This window comes from Urocitellus parryii, chromosome 3 (assembly GCF_045843805.1).
Source record: "Urocitellus parryii isolate mUroPar1 chromosome 3, mUroPar1.hap1, whole genome shotgun sequence".
Classification (NCBI taxonomy): Eukaryota; Metazoa; Chordata; class Mammalia; order Rodentia; family Sciuridae; genus Urocitellus; species Urocitellus parryii.
The window spans coordinates 167,605,812-167,625,636 of NC_135533.1; the positions used below are offsets into that span (position 1 = coordinate 167,605,812).

At 38.7% G+C, this 19,825-nt stretch overlaps 1 protein-coding gene across 11 annotated transcripts in view; it reads left to right on the top strand.

The window, feature by feature from the left end:
- The window catches only part of Fhit (fragile histidine triad diadenosine triphosphatase), a 1,439,263-nt gene that overhangs the window by 1,133,445 nt on the left and 285,993 nt on the right, over positions 1-19,825 (top strand). For 10 of the 11 annotated variants that reach the window (XM_077795625.1, XM_077795624.1, XM_077795620.1 and 7 more), the window contains 2 exons: positions 13,885-14,030; positions 16,270-16,299. In XM_077795625.1, coding sequence (XP_077651751.1) covers positions 13,885-14,030; positions 16,270-16,299 — 176 coding nt within the window. Of the gene's footprint in view, positions 1-13,872; positions 14,031-16,269; positions 16,300-19,825 lie in introns of all 11 variants that reach the window. The other variant, XM_077795630.1, reaches the window with a different exon arrangement.

Consider the following 19,825-nt stretch of genomic DNA (forward strand, 5'->3'; position numbering starts at 1 on the left):
TGGAATTGAACCCAGGGTCTCATACCTGAGAAGCACTTTCTCTGCCATTGACCCACACCTGTGGCTTGAGATTTTGTTGTTTTCAGGGGAAGGCGCTATTTTAAATCATTAATTCTTAATTGAGATCTGGAGACAACTTCAGAAATTTTTGGAAGCTGTAGAGATTTCTACAAAAGGAAAACAATGAAGACTGATAGAAGTCCTGGGAGCACATCTATGACCCAGGTTAAGAAAGTCGATTAAAATTACTTCTGTTAAAAAAAAAAAAATCTGTAAAAGGAAGAAGGAAAGATGTCCTAAGGTGAGCTACCTGAGGTCGTTTTCCCTTCCCACCTTATCTCTTAAATTCCATCACTCTCCATCCACCTTCTCAAGCCAGAACCCTGGAGTCCTCTTGCATTCCCCTCTCTACTTTGCCCACATCAGTAAGTCTTTTTACTTATACTTCAAAATTTTGTTTCAAATTCTCCATGCCCATTGCCACCACCGTAGTCCAGGGCTGTTTTGCATGCCTTGTGTCATCTTCAGCAGAGACATCTCTGGTCACCTTCTATCCTTGCTTTGCTTGAATCTCTCCACACAGTATTTAGAGTGGTTTTTCTAAAAGATATCTCAGATTCTGTCATAGCCCTCTACTTCCCACTGTGTGAAATGCTTCAGCAGCTTCCACACGCATGCGAGTAAAGCCAGACCACTGACCAAAGCTCACTGAGATTTGTGCTATTTCTTGACATTCCAGCTAGCTGGGCCATCCTCATTCCAGGCTTTGCAGTCTGGCTTGGAATATTCTTTGCATTGCATTATTGAATCTTTGCTTTCTCTTCTCCTTGTCACTTTTGTAAGAGTTACTACATTTCTATGTGTTTCTTGCCTTTTCTCTCTTTATCTGCTAAAATACAGTATACCTTTGCTAGTACATTTTTTACATAAAAAATTATGTAATATACCTGGTTTATGTAGTATATGCATATACCTGGTTGTTCTATATCCATAGCGACCTACACAGTACCTGGCAGTGAGTATGCTATTGATTAATAAATATTTATTGAATGAATACATGAAAATGATACAGGTTCCACAAAGTGTGTTGGTTTTATCCTTTTCTCCAACATTTTGGCTTTATGGATCTTCATCAGTAATTCCCTCACAAGCTCATTCATTAAATACTTGTTGAATAACTCTTACAATGAAGTAGTCTCACGTCATCATATTTTGGATTGCTATCATATTTTGATGGAATTGCTATCATATTTTGATGGAAGGTGGGTGTTAATTCAGATTCTATGAGAAAGTCAAATTAACATAATTAAGGCTCTTTCATGATTTCTTAAATACAGCATTTTTATATCAGTATTAATGATTGTCACGTTATTAAAAAGCAAGGAACAACATTATCTTCAGATTTCTTGGTGTTTTCTTGAGTTAATGACCCACAGGTTTTCCATTTAAAAGGCATGAACCTTGACCTTTGGTGTGTGAAGGAAAGGACGATTTGTATTTATTTTTATTTTTTTCTATGCCTTAAGGTGGCTGTTTTACATTAGAAATTTAGAACTCAGGTTTATTTTTAAGGGCTAAATGCATTTCCATTAATTATTTCCATTTAAGAAAGCTGAGTATGGACTGGTTCTCAATTCTCTTAAGAAACCAGTTTCTGGAACATTTTGAAGAAATTACTCATGAGAAAGAATTATTTCCAAGATTAAACTGATAAAGCGACATGTGATTTATTCTTTCACAAAATATTTATTGAAGGTCTACTGATGTGGAGCTCTGTATGTGGTACCAAAAATGTTAGTTGAGTGTCTGTGAGGGACCTTTCTTGTCTTCCAAGAACATTGTATCTGTTGGATATATTCACCCACCCCTGCCTTTTAAACTTCTTCTTTTCTTTTGGCTTTTCATTTCCTATTTTTCTTCTCCCATATTGATAGTTTGGCTACTCTGTCTTCACATGGTCTCTGAAGTGTAATGTCTGTGTTGCTCCATGGTCTTGTTGAAGATCCAAGAGTAACCTAAAGCAAACCTAAATGAGCAAACTGAAAGTTGGAATCCTTGTGCTTTTTAGAACCTGATGGAGTTTACCCTTGAAAGAGTCCTAGTTCTCTTGTGAGTCTGGGCCCCAGTTCACTCTGGCCACCCTGTGAACATAGAAGCTTAAGACATCCTCTTTTAATTTACAGTGGTGAAGTTGAAGTATGTACACAGTATTGCTGGGGAATTATTTATGTTGCATGTGTTTTCCTAGATGATCTCCAATGAATTACGAATCTTTAGCCTTACTTTCTGATCTATTCTAGACTAAAAATGTTTTTGCAGAGGTTTTAAGATTATTTTTGTACCAGAGCATATTATCTGTAGTTATAAAATTCCTCAATGGGGATGATTCTTAAATATTTTTTCAGCTGCTAAGTGTGTTTTACTTCTGTTATTGAAACACAGCTCCAAGTCTGAACTCCCGAGAGTATTTTCATAACATTTTCTTATTAGTGTGTTCCCATTCCTGTGTTTATACATCATGGACAGACACTTTTGAGTGACAGTTAATTTTCCTTTTCAGTACTCTCCTAACCAGAATTATCTAAATCCCAGACACCTCTGTCTATCTCTAGGACAATAACAATAATAATAGATTTTCATAATGGTTATCCAGAGACGTTGCAAGACCCAGAAATGACTTCTACATCATTAAAAAAGGGGGAGAGGGAGTCCTTGAAAAAAATAGTTTTATTGCTTTATAATTGAAGAATGGCAGATACTTGGCACAAATGCTAATATTCTTCCCTCCCTCATGGCAGCCCAAACTAATGAATTCCCCTCTTCTTCCCTCCTGATCCCTATCAGGGCCTCAGAAACCTCTTTACCATGCTGATTCTAAGCAATCCTAGTTTGGTTGACATTCAGCAAAAGAGGTAAAACCTAGTTAGTAATAAACTTGCTCTAGTCACTGTGACTGGGATGACCAGTGCCACCCCCCCCAACTTAGATTGCCAGGGCAGCCACCATGACACAACATCGCTGCTTCTCTTAGAGAAAGAAAGTAAGCTTTGGGGTCTCATCCTGATAGGTAGGGACTCTGGCCTGGAAGTGGCATCCATCATTTTTGCTTGACAAAATGATGAATTCCTTAAGGTTCACATAACCACGACGATTTAGAAGGCAGAATCTGATCCTGGGCCCAGATGTGGCAATAATAACCTGAAGTATTTGGCACACAGCACTAATGACTGTGGTATCCTATGTGCTATATTGTAATGGTCAACTTCTTACATATTTCGTGTATCATAATGTCCTCTCTCTCTCTCTCTCTCTCTCTCTCTCTCTCTCTCTGCCTATGTGATTTACAAGCTATTTACTCAACTTTTGTTTTAAAAAAAAAAAAGAAAACTTCTTTAGGTACCTGTGTTGTAGGTTCAGGATTCACAGAAGATCCTCTGGAGCATTTATCCTAGACAGTGTTCTTCAAATAATGATGATGATGATGACAGTAATAAAATATCTTTATAATTATATACATTTCAGTAATACTGCTTAGTGTATTTTCTTTTGGAAAGTCAGTATGCACATTAGCATATTAAATATTCTGATGAGTAGTGAAATAATAGTTCTCTTATTTCAATTGCATTCAGCGTTTCTCCTTTTTTGACTGTTAGAGGTTTATTTTTTTTCCTGTAGAATATTTTTTTTTCTGTAGAATATCTAATAATATCTCATGGGACTAATTTCCTGCCATATCACTGTAGGAAACACTGCAATTTATTCACAAAGACTTTTATTGCTTGGGAGGCACCGAAACACCTTGGGCAATTATACTGCATGACCCCAGCCAGGATTTTCACTTCCACGGTATTTGACCTTGGACATGTAGTTAAACCTTTTTGGCCTCAACTTCTAAATCTGGAGAAATGAAGGGAGTGATATTACCTACCTAGTGTTGCTGATTATCACTAGGATATTGTAGGCAACAAAGATTATATAGGTTGTTTCCTTTCCTTTGGGTTTACTTCTTCTGCACCTGTGTAGTTTGATATAAGCACAGTTTTCCTAGATGTGATGCTAGTACGTCAAACAATATAGGATTCCTTTGCCATGAAAAAGTGAACACAAATATGTGAAATTCAAACCAGAGACTCTACCAGAACACTACTATGCTACACACTGCTATGTCATTTATTTTCTTTGGGAGCCCCCTGTCTATTTCTGTGAATGTGATTGTCTCCTTTGGGCATCCAAATCAGTGCAGAAATTTCAAGGGTAGCTTGTCTTCTCCCAGATGACCAAGAACTAGCCCCTATCTTTGCTGTTAAGGATTCCCCAGGAAAAAAAAATATAAAATAGTAGAAATTTATGAGATACTTGCCTGAGATCCAACTATAAGCAGAGTACTATCATTATCCTAATTATTGTTCTGGAATTTATCATGTTCTAGAAATCAAATGTACTTCAAATTACATCCATGCCATTTAAGTGTATGGATGATAAATCTCTCATTGAGTTTCTAAAATAGGTATGTTAAAATGCTTTATCAGAATTGTATTTCTCAATTCTTTGGCTAGTATTTCTACTTTTTCTCTAGTAAAAATTCACTCAAATGCCCGCAATGTAAAGAAGAGATTACTTTTGGGGATGCTACCTACTTTGATCCAAAGTTCTGTTACGGTGCTATTTAAATAAAATAAATAGAATCTTCTCTTCAAAAAAGAGCTCACAGTTCATTCTGCTGGTTTTTTGAAGTGACATTAGGGTTATTTGTGCTGGGCACATTGGTGCATGTCTGCAATACCAGTGGCTGGGGAGGCTGAGGCAGGAGGATTCAGAGTTGGAAGCCAGCCTCAGCAAAAGCAAGGCACTAAGCAACTCAGTGAGACCCTGTCTCAAAATAAAAAATAAAAAGGGCTGGGGATGTGGCTCAGTGGTTAAGTGCCTCTGAGTTCAATCCCTGGTTATCCCCACCCAAAATTGCAAGGACTACTGAGTTTATTAGAACAAATAAAGAATTATACAAGGTCTGCAAAAGTCTGTAATACAAACTAGAAAATTTCTTGTCATTAAACTGCATACAGATCTGGAATAGAAATAAATATGTTCTTTTTTTCATTAGTTCAGAAGAATGACTAATTCTCATTATTTGATACTGCTTCACTCCATATTCATATATACACATGCTAATAAGCCTCATCAAAATCAATGATATTTTGATGATTTGATTTATTTTGGTGACTTTTGTGTTCTGAGTCCCTAGAATAGATCAGATGTAGAAAAATAAATGTGGGCAAGTCTGAGTGATTCTGAGAATAATATTCTGTCATATTTAATCAATCATCTGAATCAGTACATTTCCATTTCTGTCACGACTTTGAATTTAAATAGTTCATATTTGTTCTGGAAATGCTTTAAATTTTTTTTTTTTAAATCATCAATTATCCTCGAACAAATTTTAAACTTATCAAATTTATTTTGAATAAAAAACGCAACAACATAATGGAAATTTGATGTCATCGGGCAGAGATTCTCATTTGCAGTGTTTCATTTTGTTCGTGACTCTGCCAGGCCTATGTGATTGTTTCTGTGGGTCAGTAGAGGAGGCCACAGGCACGTTCCATGCCCACTCTGATTGGTGGTGACTGCCCAGAGCTTGCTGTTGACAAGAACTCTGGGACTCTGCCAATTCAAGGAGAGAATTCCGTTATTGCTCATTGATGTCTGCCACAGTTTAGCATGGGAAGACAATATCTGAGGTAGCATTTTGGTCTCTTGTGTGCAATAGAAAGAGCTTTGGTCTGGGAAAATGAACAGCTTCTGTTTCAATTCCATTTGTGCTCCTAATTATGTGACTTTGAGCAAATTAACATTTCTAATCCTATTATTTTCATCAAATAATGATAATAGTGGAGTAGATAATGTTCAAGATTTATCTCAACTCTAAATTGTCGTGGCTTCATATACTTAATAGGACAGTTAAGACGCCCTGGGCACCTGTTCATTTTTACAAAGTGCCCAGAAACTTTTTTCAGAGTTACCAACCATGGTAGATCATTATCATAATGACCCCCATTCTAAATGCCTACTCTGTCCATACTCCTTTTCAATGTGATTTTTCTGCTCCCATTAGGAGATGGAATTAATTTCCCTACCTTAAACCTGGGTTGGCTTGTGATTTTCTTTGACCAATAGTGGAAAATTCTAGAGATTCTCCATCTATCTGAGATGAAACAGCAGGTACCGTGAAGGGCCCTGTGGATTCAGCCTGCCTTCCTGCTGAAAAAACAGTTTCATAAATGAGCCCAGGTAAGACCCACAGCAAAAACCATGCACAGACTCATGATAGCTGAACACTGCAGTGTTGTTTTGATCTGTATGGGGGCAGCGTTTCATGTAGTAATCGATAATAGAGACAGGAATTTGAAGTCAGTCAATGGCTGTCTGGGGCCAAGGGATCTGGGTGCTGGGCATCAGCTCAGATACTCTGTTTTTTTCCATGTTGTGTCTTACTTTCCTGTAGGCTAGCTAGGCTTTCTCATAGTGTGTAGGTCTCAGAGTTCCAAGAAGGCAAAAATCACAAATTGCAAGGTCTCTGAAGTTTTAACTAGAGAACCAAACAATGGCTTTTCCTCCATGGAAATTTCAGAGCCAGCCCAGATTCAAGGGGAGGGGAAATGGGCAGCTACTCTTGGTAAGAAGAGGATCACAGTCATATTACCTACAGATGTGTAGGATGGGAGTGATCTTTGTGGTCAGTCTCTGGTGATGTAAATGATGATGTGAGAAAGTCAATGATTCTCAATCACTAGACTGTCCAAGATGCAAAGGGGTTCACTGTGTCTTACAACCTGATCCGATGGCCTTGATTACAGTATCTAATCCTCCTCAGGAGTCTGGCAACTAAGAGCCAAAGTTACCTTGAAGAAACCCAATGTCAAGGAGGGAAAGGGTCAAAATGTGGAGTGTGCGTCCCTCCTTACTGTCTCCAACTCAACCCCTGGTGCATGAGGTTTTTCTTATTCGTGTGGTCCTCTGCAAGGATGAGGGCATGCTTGCTGCCCTGCCCTGAGGCCTCAGTGCACTGAGGGAAGGTACATATCACCTGCTTTCTTTATCCAAGGCGAGGTATTCCTCAAACCTTTAGTGGTTTTCCTCTGCATCTTCATATTTCACAAATCCTCTGGTCTCTTCTATGAACAGAAGGATCTGGGAACACAAGGTATACTTTTAATAAGAGTCAAGGCAAAGACTCAGGCATGAAAGCTATAAAAAGTGTGCCATCACTATCATTCACATTGTAGGCCTTAGAATCAGACTTGAGGTGAGTTCTGGTTTTAATCTCACTTTGGGTGTTCTACTCTGGCAAGTTTCTTACTTTATGCTGTCATTGTCTCATCTGCATAGTGAGGGTTATAATAATAATTTATGGGTTTGTTGTGAAGATTCAGGAAATAAATGCACATGTATAAATGAAACAGTGATTTCAGCTATGGGACAACTGCCCAGCAACTTGGTTTGAGACCATTCTTAAGTAGCAAGACCATTTTTAAGGATGGGCTTTGGTCCAAATTTGGAGAAATTGTTCCTACTTTAGAAAACTGAAATACAAAATGAGACAAAGAAGTTTATCTAATACCCTAAGATTGAGTTAGATCCGGCCTCCTCTGTGCTCCCACAGTTTTCTAAACTGATTTCTATCTGTAGCACTCCTGTCTGTACTGTAATGATCTGTTTGCACTGCATGACAGTTTGGGACATTAGAGTGTGAACTCTTCAAGGTCAACTGCTCTATCCTATTCATCTTGGCTTCCTAAGTCCCTAGCACAAACCCTGGACTGAGAAGAGGCTCAAGTTGTGGGTTGAATGGATGAGGAGGCTGATGCCCAGCTCACTGGTTGAATTACTCTCTCATTTGTAAAATTCAGCTTAAATTTCATTTGCTCTTAAGAGGTCTTCTTTGTTTTTCCTCTGCAATAAGAATCTTTTTTTTCAATGGACAGAACTAAATTGTAACTACCACTCTTCTTTTCCTTTAAAAATGTATCTGCTAAATGGAAATCCTTACTTTAGAACATTGAAAGAGACCAGATCTCATCTTGGTTACCTCTTTATATATGAATACCAGATAAACATGCATGAACATATACGAAATTCAGTTTAGTTTGGTTCTTTGATGGTTATGTGCATTTCAGCTAAGAAATCTTAACAGAGGCATTAACCTTATGCAAATAGAACCTAATGTGTGTCTTGCTAGCCTATGTATAATACAGGATTTACCCATTAACAAGGCTTAAGAGTCTCCAAATTAAATTATACTGCATCTGTGATATTATCTTAAAACAATTGGCATATAAACAGTGGCAGCAGAATTACAAGAACTGTCTGTTGTTCTTCAAAATTAATTTGCTTTTTCTGTGTTGTTTCTCTAGAACCAAAATGTAGCAAATGATACCCACCATCTTCAGGCAATACTGTTTTCTTCTAAAAGTTTATGCACATATATTGAGAAATACTTTTATTCTTAGGTGAATCTGTGAGTAGCACACTGCTTTGCTCTAATGCATTTGAAGATAATATGTTTTGTTTTTCCAACTAGAGATGACAGAAATTCTTGCATTTGTGTTGGAGAGAAATACTCGTGATTTATCTATGTGATGTCAACACCACAGCATGTTTTCTGGTTGTTATGATTAATTCTGAAAAGCATCAGAAGTGCTCCACAGGGTCATTAAAATGGGCTGCCTGGCATGGGTCTTTTTCTAAGAAACTAAAAATTTCAAGGATAGTATAATGTTTTGGGTTCAGGATGCCATTTTAAGATAGCATCACAGTCTTCAGCTTGGGATAAGAGAATAGGCTCGCTCCCTCATATTTCCAATTTCCTTTCATTACCTCTTTCAAATGTGATCCCTCCAAACCAGGTGTTGGCACTATGAGGCCTATGAACTAACTGGCCTGCTTCCTCTTTCTGTGAATGAGGGTTTACTGGAATGTACCACGCTTATTAGTTTTTGTATTTGATACTGTGGCTACTTAGGCATATATAACCCATGAAACCCAAAAGATTTACCATCTTTTCCTTCACAGAAAAAGTTCTCCGACCTGCTGTAAGTCTTCCATGATCTGTTTGTAGTTTCAGCTACCTGCAGGGTAATCTGTTCCGCTCAGAGCTTCCCTGTGGCTACCCTTTGCTTTCTAGAGGCTGCAGGCCTCCACTGCACTGGGTGCTCCTCTCTGCTTTGCTGCACCCTTCTCTGCATACCTGTGTGCTCCCCATTGTACAGAAACATCTCCTGGACTGAGAAGAAAGGAGCAACCTCTTAGTCTCCTTTATTACTTTCAGAGCCTAAAGGTGCCCACATACACCTGATGCCCAATGTTCATTAAATAAATAAGTTGAGCTGGGTCTGTCTGGTGGCATACACCTGTAATCCCAGTGGCTAGGGAGGCAGGAGGAGTTTAGAGCCAGCCTCAGCAACTTAGTGAGGTCCTGAGCAACTCAGCGAGATCCTGTTGCTAAATAAAAATATGAAAAAGGGCTGGGGGCTTGGCTCAGTGGTTATGTGCCCTGGGTTCAATCCCCAGTACCAAAAGTAAATGAATAAATAAGTAAATAAATACATAAAATAAGCAAGCTAACTACATTCCTTAGTCACAATATAAGGCAACATTTACATAAATAGTTTATCTGAGAGTCTGAACAGAAACACTTCTCAAAGTCACTTCTTTTTCATTATAAAAGCATCTTAAGAAAGAATTTTGCCTTTATATTTACACCTCCTTTAAGCTCATATGAGATTAGTTTACATTAAAAATAAATTTGGATCTCTGAGTTCATATCCAGCATTCATTCTAACCGGTCACATATTAAGGATAAACATCTTTGAATTAGAAAGAAAAATTGCAGATTATCCCAATTTTGTGTGTGATGGAAAATTCATATCTCAGTATTGTTGGGGTCTTAGTATTCAGAGGTGGCTGATAGGAGCACTTGGTTTACCATTTATTCACTCTTCCAGTAGTAAGTATTCCTACGTGTCTCTGGTGTTCTAGGCACTGATGAAAGAATTAAAAAGAAAAAAAAAGACAAAAGTGTGTCCTCTTGTGGAGATGGCTCATTTGACTATGTAATTGCCAACCCCAAACTAGCAGCATGGCTCTGGGAAGCGTTATCAGAGGATTGTATGAGCGAGTAACTGGGGAGTCATTTAAATTGTGATCATAGACTATTTCTCTGAGGAGTGTCATTGGAATTGGAATCTGAATAAAAAGGAATCGAATTCTGGACAGAAATCAGCGCCAACAAAGGATTCCACACTAGGAAGGAACCTAGTGTGTTTGAGGAACAGAAAGAAGGCAGACATGGCAGGTGCAAAGTGTGCAAAGGAAAGCAGGATAATGGGGAGGTTTGGGAGGCAGGTGGGCAGCAGGCAGGAGGGGGCCTGAGGCGAGGTAAAGGCACAGGCTCTTTTCTGCTCTGGGTTTAAAGCTTCTGAGAGAAGATGGTTGATCCTTGCTTTTTGAGACTCCTCCTCATTGGGCCCCAGGGAGGGTGTTGGATACTGTGTCTGCTGCTGGCCAGCTCAGATGCTTGCATGAGCTCCAGAGCCTGACTCTGAGTGACTCTAGACCAATGTAACCCCTGTGGGCGAGTCCTGAGGAGCCTACCTGTTGTGGTCACTTCCATGTTGAGTTGTCTACTTGCCCATTCTCTGGGCACCAACCAAACAAAGATGATGATCATCCAACAGTAACACATGTCAAGTAAACACCCCTGAAGTTCTTTTTATTTCATCTAATTATCATTTGCACATAAAAGTGTGTATTATATGCAAATAAGGTGACTCTTAACAAAGGGTTAGATTGTAAGGAATATATGTGTCAGGACAATGTTGTACAAAATTGTTGGTGCAGAGTATTTACCGAAATGAAAGTGCATTGAGGCTGTTGAATTTTTTTTGTGACACAAAGGACTACTATTAATGGTCAATGAAAGTAATAAATGTGAATATGATATGACTCTGGGATGGGTAAACCAAGGACAAAGCATGTGGCAAATTCAGCTACTTTTACTTAATTCTTAAAATATCTTGAGCCACTAACTTTATATCAAACCAGGTCTTCACATCAGGCAAGTAGAAATAAAAAAGGTTTTTTTTTTGTGTGTGTATGGCATTAAAGAAAAAAAAATTTGGTTATTTCTGATATTACTAAGTTGACATTAGAATCACCAGTTTTCACAGTAGCAATTGTTTTAAGTAAAATGTTGTCCCTTCCTCCACCTGGTTGATGTGCAGGGACAGAGCCTAACCCAGCAATTATGGCTATTGTTGGAAGCTTGCCTGGTTGTCATCTGGCTGTGGTTTGGTGCAGTCAGGGACTAAGTGAGGGTGCTTGTGAAGGAAAGCAGGGAGGAGGAAGATGGCTTTGAGTCCCTTTTAACAAAGAAAAAGTAACTCAGAGAGGGAGTGGAGGCTAGCAATCTGCTAAAAGGAAATGAAAGGAAATTCTTCATTTCTAAACGGTTCATTGACCCATGATAATAAAGCAACCCTGCCAAAGAAGGATAATTATCTTTTTAAGTATCAGATGCCCTGTGGGTGAAGGCCTCCCTTCTCTTCTCTTGAAAAATGAACTCAGATTTAACAAATGCCTCTTTTCCTAGTTTACTGTTGATGTGAATTTCCTGATTATGAGCTAAAGAATCAGTTTCCCCCTCCTTTCTCTCCCCGATACTCCCCCTTATGGAAATCTGGCCTGCCCAGCTGAGCTGAGTGCATTTCCTCTGGGTCCCAAGTTCTACTAATAGTGTGATGGGTTAAAGCGCTTGATATTCTGGTGAGACCAGCAATTGCAGGATTGTGGTTTTATGAGGCCCCGTTCCTGCTTAGCTCCAGGCAGCAGCATGCTTTCTTAAAACAACAGGGAAAAAAGGAAAAAAGAAAGGAACAGAAAACAAGTCGAGGAGTGTTTCTTTTCTCCTTCTGGTATCTGGAAATTAAACAAATATTAATATATATTGTATGTGTGTTCACACAGACAACCCCTTCTTACAATGGTTTGACTTAACAATTTTTCAGCTTACAGTAGTGTGTAAGCCAACCCACACAACCACTCTGTTTTTTTTTTTCATTTAGCAAGTATTCTATAAGTGACATGAAATATTCAGTGTTCTCTTTTACAATAATAGACTTTGTGTTGAGTGATTTTGCCCTACTGTAGGCAAATATACATTCTAAGTGCATTTAAGACAGGCTAGCCTCAACTATGGCGTTCAATAGGTCAGGTATATGAACTGCATTTATTACAGGATATTTTCAGCTTTGGATATTTTTAGCTTACAATGGACTTATTGGGGTGTAACCCCATCACAAATTGAGCAACATCTGTACATATATACAGACAGAGACACATACATATGTTTGCATATACATGTGTGGACGTATGTATGCCATGAATTCAAATAGAAAAAGGAACTGAAAGGTTATTGATGGTGTAACAGTGAATATTAGTTTGCTACTGAGAAGTGATTAAACTTACATTCTTTTTGTTGTAACTCAGATCAATAATGTAAATATGTTGCCTTGTCTGGCTTACAGAATGCATTAAGATGGTTTCTTTTGTATGAACAGACAACTTTTTTTATGATTTACCCTCAAATGTCTTTTTATAAAAATGTTTTGATCTTAAGTAAAATAAAAATGTATCATAGTTATACATAATAGTGCATTATAGTTATATATAATAGTGGGGTTCAGTTTGACGTATTCATAAATACATACCAGTACTTCCACTGACCCTCCTCACCTCCCTCCCCCAGCCTCTTCCTCTATTGTATTGCTCTTCCTTCTATGTATTTATTTATTTTTAATTGGACATATATAATTGGAATGCATTTTGAAATAGTCATACATGCACATATCATAATCTGATCAACCTCACTCCCCACTTCTTCCCCTTTCCCTTCTGTCCTCCCTCCCCCCACTCTACTAATCGCCCTTCTATTTTCATGAGATCATAAATCCTATTTTATAAGAAAGTATTGATTTCATGTAATGTATTTAAAACTACACCGAAAGTGAGAAATGGTGGTTATATGGATACGCTTTCATACCATCATAAAGTCAAGAAATCCTAAGTCAAATCATCGTAATAGCATTGTAATGTGGTTACTTTATAGTGATTAGGAGGCCCTGTGGACATTTTTTTTTATATAGAAGTGTTTCACTTTTTGAAAAATTTTGTTCTTTTTAAATATACATGACAGTCAAATGCCTTTTTAGACTCTGAATAATCATCGGTCTGATTAAATCATAAATGGCTTAATAATATGGGACATCTGTTAGTTGTAGATGAAGCTCACTGTACATTTTCAGAATGTCTATCCACCTTTCAAAATAAAATCGGCTCCCCTCAGAAGTTCATTATGTATTTCTGTTATTTCTCTAAAACAAAACTTAACATTAAAATTTTAATCACGATGTTCTACCTAGAGAAAGCTCCTGGATATTCCACTTATTTCTGCAACATAGTGCCTTTGGCTGCTGGAGAGGACAGAGGTTTAGAATAGGGGTCAGGAGATAATAGTCCAGAATAGATCTTGCCTCCTGGTATAATTATCTCAGCAAGCACCAGAATCACTCTGTACCCTAATGTGCCTTCTCTTAAAAGAAATTTCTTCTGTGCACCACAGCTTCTCCTTTGAAGTATAACTAACCATGTTTTTAAGCTCTCTTTGCACTCTTTGGTGTGCAGTCACTGGTAAATATTTGTTTCTTCATTCCTTAGTCTTTGAATGTTCTGGCCCTGGGTCAAGGGGGGATGTAATACTGTGGGTATAAGCTGCTCGGTAAGAACACCACCCAAAGCAAGCCTGGTGTGCCTTAACAGACCTTGCTACAGATGTTCTCGTGTGCCCACTGCGGCCAGTGGAGCGCTTCCAAGATCTGCGTCCTGATGAAGTGGCCGATTTGTTTCAAGTGACCCAGAGAGTCGGGACAGTGGTGGAGAAGCATTTCCAGGGGACCTCTCTGACTTTTTCCATGCAGGTGAGTATACAGGTTGCTCAACATTGACTTTTTTCTTCCTCTTTAAGTGCTAGTATTGGGCTTTCTACCTCCAACATAACATCCCACCAGGAAGACAGCTCTGGTTTTCTCCATTTACATAATAACACAAAATTATATTACTAATCCAGGGCAACTCTATAGTCCATTGGCCCCAAGATGGACTGTGGAATGTTATTAGGGGCAGTGCCTGTACCATTGTTTGCAAAGCAGATGGGAGTAATGGACAAAGGATGTAATGCACATTAAGATATTCCAGAGCTTATATTGGAACTGGTATTTTCTTGCCATGGTAAATGTTGTGAGCACTGCCTGACCTGAGCCCTGTTCTAGTTTCCAGGGAGCAGTGATAAGCAAGTTAGGTTGAACCTTGCCCTCATAGGGCTTGTCTTTTATATTTTCCTGCCTTCAATGCAAGCTCCACATCTGATTTAAAGATAACCAAAAGGTGTGATACTTCACCTCCCCAAACATTTTCAACCTTCTTTTAATGGCCCACCCACACCATACCCAAAGAGATCCCCAATCACAGGAGAGCTTTAGGCAGAAGTTGAATCAGTACTTCTCAGGTTTGAAGTAGGAAGTCCATAATGAGTTAATAGCTGGGAGGTGAGTGAATCAGTAGTAAGGTACCATGAGCCCCTTCAGATCAAATAAGGAGAGGGCTGATGTATTAGTGCATACACAAAGTCCTTTGTGACTCTGAAATTTAATATTTTGGAACCTGCCCTCTAGAACGCATCTGATTCTTCCAAAATGTGGAGACTCTGTCCTCAGACTTTTAGTTAAACTGCATGTTTACCTCCTTAGCTCTCTGCCATAGATTTTCACAGAGAACTATTAAAGCCTTTGACTAAAAATGTTCCTGTGCTTCTTAGGGGGAAAAAATGCTGTTTGATTGAACTGATAGTATCTAAAGTTCCCCCCAAATATTGTGCATATGTGTGTGTCTGTTGTATGATAAACCATTTAAGTCACCTTTGGGCAAGGTACTTCAGCTCAAGGTGGGTTTATCAAGCTTATGTTGTAAACTTGGTTTCCAGAAAGACCAAGTAAAATGGGTGAAAACATCTGTAAGTGTTCAGTGAAATAACAGAGGAAAATTCATGGTTATAGGAAATACCAGCGCTGCTTATTTAACATGGTTCAACAGAAAGTGAATTCTATAACAAATGATATATCCCTTATAGCATTTTCATACTGTAAGTGTTGTCAAACTTATTTTTTAACTATAATCCACAGTAGATATATATATTTATTTCATGATTACATATATTGTTCCCCATACATACAGCTATATAGGCACGAGAAACAAAAGAGTTTCTCAAAACAGTGCTTATCATTCTGTGCATTCTAAAAGTCTCTGTCCTATCACTCTGTGCTCTCTTTATTTCTTCATTTTGGTTGCAATGTATTAAATTGACTTAATGACCCACTAATATGTTGTGACTCTGGGTTTGGAAAGCACTGATGGACACGGGTATGCTTCTGGTCACATCAGGGCAGGAATTCTCCCACCAATCATCAGGTTCATAGAGGGAGACAGAATTAGCCAAGCCATGGTTGTTCCATTTTGTATAGTCTCATTGTAGACAATGAGTTTCTTGTGCTGTGCTCTGGTGATCAAGTAGATCTGCTGGTTTTCAATAAAGACAGTAGTTTTGTTGGACATCAGAAGCTGGGAGAGAGAACCAGGATGGGGAAAAAGAATCCTGCTACAATGAACACTCTCATTTTCTTCCCCAAGGTCAGAATAGCCAGAAAGGACTCCTCCCCCACAAAACATCCCATATTCTTGCTTAATGGATTATGATTACAGCACATTTCCTGAGGAGAGACTTAAAGTAATCAGGCATTAATTAAACCACATCTGATTTAAAGATAACCAAAAGGTGTGATACTTCACCTCCCCAAACATTTTCAACCTTCTTTTAATGCAATTAAAACCATTGCCAAGAGCAAAGAGCATGGAAAGTAGCAAGGGGGTTGACTTACTGGATAATTTATGTCATTTTTATACATAACTTCTCACTCTCGGGCGGAAATGGAGACCTGTCTGGTCCCACACATTGGAATCAAATGGTCCCCATGAGAATGCTATAAATTAACACACAATGAAATTGGATCTAAATTATTAACGGGTGATATTTCTGAATAAGCATGAGATACCATCTATCTATTCTCACCTCTGCTGTTTTTTTTTTTCTTCCCCTTCTTCCAGGATGGCCCCGAAGCCGGACAGACTGTGAAGGTGAGTGCTTATTATGTGCATACAAATTAATAAGGAGCAATTATGGGAACTAATAAAAAATCACAACGAGTCATTTGCAGCACATTGCTATTTCATTATGTTATCTTCGAGGTCAGAGAGACCCTCAGTGTTGGAGCCATAAATCCTGACATTATAAACTGTGCCAAACAGTATGTTTCCCATTAGTTTACAAGACATTTACCTTTTTGTAGTAAAATTATTACTGTGCAAAAGCTAAAACAGCAACTAAATCAAGGAGTCCAAAACCAGAAACTGAAGTCCATGGTTTCCTGGCAGGGATTGCATAAACACAGCACATCCGCTCCGCGTGGACTGCGTGTGTTCCATGGTAAGCCCGGGACACCTTTGACGTGCTTTTAGTTCTTCACACTCTCTGCCTTTTCTTCATGTTCTTGAGCGGAAGAACAAGGTAGCGGTGGCCCCAGGTGGCTTCCTTCCCTGCTGGCAGTGCTTACACTGTTCTCTGCACCCCCACACCTATTCCTTTCCTCCTTAGGTACTTAAATACCAAAGTTCAAACCAGTGGAGCTCAAAAATTGGTCTTTAAATGTGCTAGAGAGGAAAGGAGGATTTATTAGGATAGTATCTGACTCCATAGTAAAAAGACTAAACTCCTGGCTGATTGTGAAGCTGAGTTTCAGCTACTTTAATACAAATGCAAATTTCTATGGAGTTAAGTCCTATGCCTAAGACCTATATAGAAAAGGCTATTTTTGCTTTTTCTTGTTTTTGCTAAAAATAGAGGCAAATCAGACTACTATGCTAATGTTATGCTTTGTATAAGGTTTTATGACTCCAAGGCTGGCTGGGACTAGGCAGCATAATGTTTGGCACCAAACTACACCAAATGAACATGGTTCCGTTTTCATCTTAGTTTGGATATCACTTTAATGTTTAACACATATACTGTGGAAGTTTTAAAATAAAATGTCTGGGAAGTGCCTTTGAGGAGTTAATGTCTCAAAGGAGCTGCCACCAAATGTGCCACCAAATTCTTAGTAACTCCTGCATTGCTTTAGACACATGATGTTCTCATAGGGACAGAGGGGACATTCAGCTTGCATCAATACTTCTGCCTCCCTCCATGACAGAATCCCAAATGTGCAGACCCTAAAATGGGATATAATACCAGTGGCTTCTTAGTGAAATCTGTTCTTGAAATACAAAATACAAATATTTAAACCTGGTTACCAGAGTTTCAAAAACTCAGTATTCAAATGTGTATTCCAGTCACACTGGATGAGATGCTTTATGCAATATCTGTCTGATGGAATTCCTTTAGCCACTGAAAGTGAGAATGTAGGGGTATAACTGACTGTGGATGAATGCACAAATCATATTCAGTGGAATGCACAGATTGGTAATATACATATATTGAGCATAACTGAAATTTATATGAATAGATAGGTTATATGATCTCAACATTTTATTTCAGAATTCTGAAAGGGGTGTTAAAATATTTGCTATGCAAACAGGTTCAAATAGAGACAGAAAGTATATTAGTGGCTTCCAGGGACTGAGGGAAAGAGTGAATTGGGGATGAGTCCAAATGGGTATAGGTCTCTTTTGGTGGTAATGAAAATGTTGTGGAATTAGTGGTGCTTGTACAACACTGAGTGTAATAAACCCCACTGAATTGCAACCTTTAAAAGGGTGAATTTATGGTGTTTGAATGATGTCTTGATTAAAATAAAACACATTTGATAAAAATAAGCATTGTGTCTAACTAGGCTGAGAGCCATAGCTATAGACTCTCATGACTCCAATAGTAACAACTTTTTGATGTTCCAATTATCTGACCAAAATCTCCTCATGATTTTATTAGCTTTGATGGAAATGGTGATGGTTCATTCTTAACATATAGCAATATACAGCACTTATCTATGAATTGCCAAATGTAGTTACTGTCACCATCATTGTTATTTAGCTTAAGTTGATTTTAAAAAAAAACCATAAGTGTTATTTTCTTTAAAATTAACAGATTGTGTTGTTTGGAATATCTTAATTGTCTTGTCTCCAATGTGATTACATAATTTCCTTAGTATGAGTTAATGGGGACATTGCAAACCCTTTGTGGAATACGATGGTTAAAAGAAATATGTGTGTGTGTCTCTCTTTTTCCCTCTCTCTTTCTCTCTCCCTCTCTCTCTCATGCACATGCTCAATATATGATGAAGCTTCCAAATTGTGCATTCAGGCCAAGTTCACTTATCTAAAGATGTCTCTGTTTTTCAGACCTCTCCCACCTGTGTGTAAATTAACTTTTGGTGGTAGTTCAATAAGAGGTTGATTCTCGGTTCTTATTTTAAATCTACTAATTTGGGGTGTTGTGATTGGGACTGGGGAGCTCTTCATTGTGGAGGAGCACACACTCCGTGATTTGTTTGAGAGTTCAGAAATTTACCAGCCTCACTATTTTATGGTTCTTCAATAGTAAGCGATGATAACTATATAACCGTGACCCACGGAAGCCAGTCTTGAAGTTGGCAGCCCCTCGGGGGAGCACAGCAGCCTTCTTACCGTTCAGCTGTCCGATTCTGAAGACTACACTTGGAGCATTTCATATTTTGAAACTCACACAGTTGCACATTTTGAAGCAGGGTTTGACAGGCTGCCACAGGAAGCACAGAGGCCGTTCTCTTCATCTTTGCCTCTGTGTGTGATTCTCTCGCCGTTCCGCCTGATGCCTGGGTTCTAAACCATTTTTGTCTCACGCTGGGTCGTAATAGCAATAAGCCCAGTAATGGTCTTTTCCCCCGAAGCAGCTGTTGTTTCTGTTAATGAAGGCGCACCACTGAGTTAGCCTCTTGAACATGATGCCACTTGAGGGGTTTTGTTTCAGAGGCTTTAGATTCTGCTTTGCAAAGAGCAAGGGTGGCGTGGCTTGCTCAGTAAGGCACTTGTAGCAGGAAAAGGGAAATTCGAAAGAAAAAAAGCTACCTCTTACTTCACAATTGATTGTTAGCTCTCCTTTTTGGTTTTAACAGTAGTAGAACATGGCCGTCCACCAGGGGACCACAGTAGTGATTTGGAGGTCCTCAGGCTTGGGAAGCACTCTCTTTCTTCTCAGCCATTTGCCTCTCACATCAGCCTTCCCTGACCCCCACCCAGAGTAGTCCTCCAAAACCTCCTGTTCCAATTATTTTATTTGAATTCTGTCTTTTACTTGTGCTTATGTTCCTTTATTTCTGCTGTGTGTTTTGTCCCCCCAAGAAGGCAAGTCTCCTCCAAGGACCTGGATTCTGTGCTTGTTTATGATGGGGTTCAGAACTTGCTACCCCAAATAGGACACTTCATATCTTGAGTATTTTAAGGAGAAGGAAATAGAGAAAACCAGACAAGCAGGAAGGTCACTTTCTGGCCTTGTCCCTCCTGGACTAGAATGGATTGTAAAAGAATGATCTGACCTACCTTCCTTAAAGGTAGGTCACATGACCCTCATTTCAGAAGTTTCCTGCCTCATACATGAAGGATAAGAACCACCTCAGCACATATACTCTGCTAA